Source organism: Apaloderma vittatum, unplaced genomic scaffold (assembly GCF_000703405.1).
Source record: "Apaloderma vittatum isolate BGI_N311 unplaced genomic scaffold, ASM70340v1 scaffold43800, whole genome shotgun sequence".
NCBI lineage: Eukaryota > Metazoa > Chordata > Aves > Trogoniformes > Trogonidae > Apaloderma > Apaloderma vittatum.
In genome coordinates, this window is record NW_009693664.1 from 4,471 (window position 1) to 9,861 (window position 5,391).

The 5,391-nt window shown below is 48.3% G+C and overlaps 1 protein-coding gene across 1 annotated transcript in view; it reads right to left on the reverse strand.

Annotated features, from left to right (window-relative positions):
• LOC104281488 (disintegrin and metalloproteinase domain-containing protein 17-like) overlaps positions 1-4,644 on the reverse strand; it is a gene marked incomplete at its 3' end in the record, with an annotated part of 9,110 nt that extends 4,466 nt beyond the window's left edge. Inside the window, exons 1-5 of the mRNA XM_009879499.1 lie at positions 4,492-4,644; positions 3,460-3,659; positions 2,339-2,442; positions 1,516-1,650; positions 496-626 (exon numbers count right to left, since the gene is read on the reverse strand). Coding sequence (XP_009877801.1) covers positions 496-626; positions 1,516-1,650; positions 2,339-2,442; positions 3,460-3,659; positions 4,492-4,533 — 612 coding nt within the window. The remainder of the gene's footprint in view (positions 1-495; positions 627-1,515; positions 1,651-2,338; positions 2,443-3,459; positions 3,660-4,491) is intronic.
• Positions 4,645-5,391: the final 747 nt, after the last annotated feature.

The following is a 5,391-nucleotide window of genomic DNA, read 5'->3' on the forward strand; positions in this document are numbered from 1 at the left end:
GGGCAACCCCCCCCCCCCCCCTGCCACAGACCCACTGCCCCTCCCAGGTGCTGCCAGCTAGATTTTCAAGTGATTGCTCCCTGACCTGAATTATTTGAGTCAAAATTCATCAGGCTAACACGAACAACGGCAACAGCAAGCGCTGCACACCCAGTCGAGCTTAGGGCAGTGCTCCTTCTCCTCCTTCACACAGACTGACAGAGCAGTTGCTGGGGGCAACAGCAGAAGGCGGGTAACAATCAATGGCAGAAGGCAACAGCTTCACCTTGCTCAGGTCTCTGCAGAACTAACTTCCATTCGCGGCCTCAGGTGCCCTGTAGTATCTACCCAGCAGAGAGGCACTTCACATGGCCCTGCTCAGCAGCGCATCATGCTCTGGCGTCTCTTTACCAGGACCACCCTCATCACCGAGGACCTAAACCCGCTGCAGCCGCTGCAGCCCCAGCAGCAGAGCTCACAGCGCGCTGGCATCTGAGCAAAAGAAAACCAACTCACGTTTGTGTCACAGAAGCCCACGGTGCAAGGCTTCCCCTTGCGCAGGAACAGGAACTGGTCGTTAGCGTCGACATACGGTACGCACCGATCCTGCTCGTCCCGGCAGCACACCTTGCAGGAGTTATCTGTTTCTGTAATAATGCAACAAATTTGTTCCTCAGAAGCATCAAGAGGCCCGGCTGACCACGTTCCTGCCCAGCTTCCCCATGGGAAAGGCAGGACTGTGCAAGTCGTCCAATTTTGGGCACTCTGATGACCCCAGCCTGAAACTCAATCACGTGCCCTTTGCGATGTATTAAGGGACACAGGGGGAGCAAGGTCTCCAAGCTGATACCCCAACACCGCAGGAATCAACAGGCCAGTGAAGAGGTTCCAAACACATCCAAGAGACAGATTTAAGTATTTCTTGGGCTTTGGGTCCTCTAGACACCCTCCTCCTTGGCTACACCCTCCTTCTCAAACGGTGGGTGGCTCACAGCCCTTCCTCCTGCTCCCAGCTGCTCTACCACCTTTAAGAGGTGATGAGGAGAGCAGGCAAGAGGTGAAACAAATTATTCACAGAAGTGTACGACAGGCATGTTTGCAGTAGCAGGGCCTGGACTCGGGGATCTTGTACTCTCAAGGCGCTTGAACCTCTCTGAAATCTTTCTTTAAGCACTTGTTGGAGGCCACTGCTCCTCTGCCACATGCCTGGTCCAGAGGCTGGCTGGGATCTCCTTACGATTCCCTCCCGCACACCTGTGGCAGAGGAGGTGAACAGGAGGAGAGTGCCCTCTCCATTATCTAGGGTGCCAGACCGCAGGTCTCATTTTAACATCTCCCGTCTTCTGGTATTCTAGGATGAAGGACATTCACACTCCTTTCCCAAAAGAAAACACTACCCCTGAGAAAAACACAACCATTTATAAACTTTTTCAGAAACCATAAATGCAGCCCTTCAACAGGAAAGCCGGCAGCGACACCAGCACTCTCCAAGAAGCGAAGCCGAAGTGCGTTTCAGCTCAGCCCTGTGTCACCCACCATTGCACGCACACGACCGTAGGTTCTTCTCCCTCTCGCAGAATGGGACGCACTCTCCATCTTTGCACTTCCCCATGTCCACGCAGACCGTGTCGTCCGGCGCGTTCCCGGGAGGGGGGCACTCGCTGCTGTTCCCTACAGCCAGGGCGACAACAGGGTGGGAGGACTCGGTTAGAAGGAAAGTGCAGAGCACCTACCAGAAGAAAAAATGGGACAGTGAAGAAATTCAGGCTCATCCTGAGGGGAACCCAAGGAGTTCATTCTTGGCTTCCCTCTGCAGGCTGCCTGCCAGCTCCTCTGAGAGGCAGCAGAAGCTCTTGAGGCTTTCAACAACTCGGGCATTGTGGCACTCTGGCAAGCAAGCAGTAGGTATCGGACCCTGGAGGCACCATCAGCGAAGCAGCAGCAGCTCTGACTTGACTCCTTGCCTCCAGGAAAAATTATGAGGAGGGAGCAAACAAATGGGGAAGTGAAGGAGAGTCACAGTCATTCCACCCTTTCTATGGCAAGATTCAGTTCTCTCCTGTCCCTGCCCAGGGATACGCTCTGTTTTGACTTTTCTTAAGGGAAAGAAACAATGATGGAAAAATTAAAAAAAAAAAAAAAAAAATCAATATTTTTCAGATTCTGCTGGGCAGTAAATCATGAAGCGAGTCCTGAACTACAATGAAACTCATTATAAGATGATTTCATGATGCTTAACTGGTCTCTAAAATTACATGTACCGGATGAATAAAGGGCAGTAGTTGGCAAACAGACTGAACAGAGACCGAGTCGGAAGCGCTTGGCCAGCTGACGTAAAGGGGACAGAACCATGTCCTACCAGTGCAAAAAGACTCTCCTTTACAAGTGGCATTTATGGCTTCTTGGCATTTCTTTTGTGCACTTTCAAACTGGCAGCCTTTACAGCAGGGACTGTTCCGATCACTGTGGAAAGACCAAAATGAAAGGAAGAAATATTAAGCAAATTTTTTTTTTTTTTCAAAGAAGTATGAGCATGACAAAATGATGGTTAGGGAGAGGTTAAAAAAAAAAAAAAAGGGCAGTTACTTCTTGGAGATTGACTCCCTGATTCAGAACCCTTGTCTCCTCCCATAACCACCTTTCTGCACACCCACCTCACTCTTCATTTACCAAAGGTAAAAGCGTGTCAAAAGTACAACATATTGAGAGACAACACAGAGATCTTGTATTTATTCAAAGCACCTGGATCCTCTTGTCACTCGTTGAGCAACTATGGACAAGATTTTCCACTGTCTTCTTCCTCATTCATCTTTCCCTCCCTTTGTCCTGGTTTACTACTCTTTATTGCGTGCTCTCTTTATTCTCTTTGTTCTGCACCTGCAAGAAGGCCCTTAGTATAAACACAGTCATTGAAGCTGAGGGAAATTCCTGGAAAACAACAGGAGTTGCAGAGGCTCTCTACTGTTACGTGGTGCAGAGCTGAACTCTGAAAAACCAGACTGGACATCGTGTTGCAATAGGGCCATGAACACCCCAAAGAGCAAGAACAGAAGGAGGATTCATTTAGCGCAGTCACTGCGTTGCCAGCTCAAACGCATTTTGCGGCAGTCTTGAAAATTCCAGCATGCAATCCCTGTTGAAAGCCATCTAGCAATGCAAGGAAGAATTGTATTTGCACAGAAAAATTTTAATATGAATTTCTGAATGCCTGATTTTGCTCTGAAATATAAAAACCACCACCTTCAAGTCTGTGGCTCTTGACACTTCTCAGAAAAAGTAACAGAATTAAATGGAAAAATTATTGTATGCAAGCAGTGCATTCACTCAGCAACCTTTTCTGAAATTCTTTATTGTCTTCAGCTCACACGTTTAGCTTTAAAGCCAGGACCCAGGCCTGTGGCACTGCAGGTGGCTTTAGGAGCTTTCAGCCCAGCCCATCGTTCTCTCCCGCGTCAGAGGTTGCAGCTTATCACCCCTTACCTGCATTTGGCACCGTCTTTCAGTTTACAGTCTGCAGAGCAGCAGGGATCAGCCTGTTGATACAAGAGGCCGGGGTCGCATTCCTCCCCTTCGTCCACCCTGGAGTTCCCACACACTTTGTTGTTGCGCTCCTTGAAGCACTGCTGGGCCTTGATCTCTATGGTCCTATGGATGGATTTTTTGCTGCAGCTTGAGAACATCTAGAGAGTCACGAGGGGAAAGAGCAGCACTGAGGCATGTACCTGTCAACAAGTGGCATCTAAGACAGTCTCTGTCTCCTTATGCCTTCAAATTCAAATTCTGGTGCCCCAGAAAGCAGTTATTCCCTCTATATTGTCAGTTTGATACCTTGGAAAAAATGTTAAGATGGGAAAGTAATGGTTGGGTCCATAAAGGACATTGCTACCTTACAAGGCAAGGACACTCGCACAGAGTCTGGCTGTCACAGAACCAACTCCAGCTCTCCCACGGCTTCAGGAGCACCGGCAACCATTCCCAGGAAGGGCTGCATTGTCCCTCGGTGGTAGGGCTGGGCATGACCCACAACGAGTTAAGACCAGACTGTGGACTAACCATTCCCTCGATAATCTTGGATTCTCACCCACAGAACAGGCCCCATGCCAAGCCCCCGCTGCCAGCCTGAGCCTCTGAGCACCACGGCCGTGGCACCTGGTGGTCTCTCTTCAAAAAGAACAGCTACAGACCACTCTAACATTATCTGGTACTGCAGGGCCCGTACTTGACTCTTGCTGATGACTTGCTTGTAGGAGCATGTGGCTGCAGCTAATTACAAACAATTAAAAAAAAAAAAGCACCTGGACATGCTATGACCTCCAGTGAAACTCAAAACCCAGACGAGTTTCTCTTGCAGAGAATCCAACAGGACCCAAGTATGGTTTCTTCTCATGGCTAACTCATCACATTCCAGGCTGCTTCAAGCTAGAGGAATCATTAACTAAACGCCCTTCCCGTGCAAAGGGTCAGTGACCATAGTGAAAACTTGTACGTGGAAGCAAAACTACGCAACTATACCTTGTTGTTTTCATGATCTCCGCTGACAGCAATTGGATACATCACGTATTTCCCTCCCTGGTCTTCGGTGGGGGCACATTCTGGCAGGCTATCAGGATCATGCTCTGCTCCAAAGTTATGACCGAGTTCATGTGTTGTAACCAGGTCTGCCTCCTTTATTGAACATGAAAAAAGCAATGTTGAAAAACAATTAGTCCAAACAGGACAGGACAGATGATCCCAGCTACTTCCAGGCCACCAGCAATGCGAAGATACACTGAGATGGAAAGGGACTTCCCTAGGAACGTTTTTTTTTTAAAGCGGGGGGCCTCAAGGCAAGTAAAATTATGGTCCATTTCCCAAGTCAAGTTGCAGGACTAGGTCTGAATATGAAACCAGTGTTAAAGGCAAAATGCTGTCCTAGAATACCAATTAAGTCTTGTTTTGAATGCAACGCAGATACTTAAAATATGAAAAGTTCCTTTTAAATAGCTGGAAGGCATAAAAAGTTTTAACAAAAACCAATCCAAACAAACACCAGATACTAGGATTAGTTGATCTCTTGTTTTAACACAACTTGCCCATAGTATTATTTCTTCTAGATGGATGATGACATTAGGAGTGATGAATAAGCTCTTCTATTGTATGATTACTAGGAAAGACACCTACAAGCGTGTGGCCCAACGAGGATGGATTTCCAACATCATTCATGGAGGACAGGACTCCCACTGCTGAGAATTCCAAACCGGCTCTGCCTCGCCACATGGCTCCCTGCACCGCCTGACCAGCAGTGTCACAAGGTGACAACCACAAACAAAACCAGCACAGAAATAAAAGTTAACCATAAGGAACCGAGTGCAAGGTCCTCCACCTGGGTGGAGGCAACCCCAAGCACCAATACAGGCTGGGCACTGATTGGCT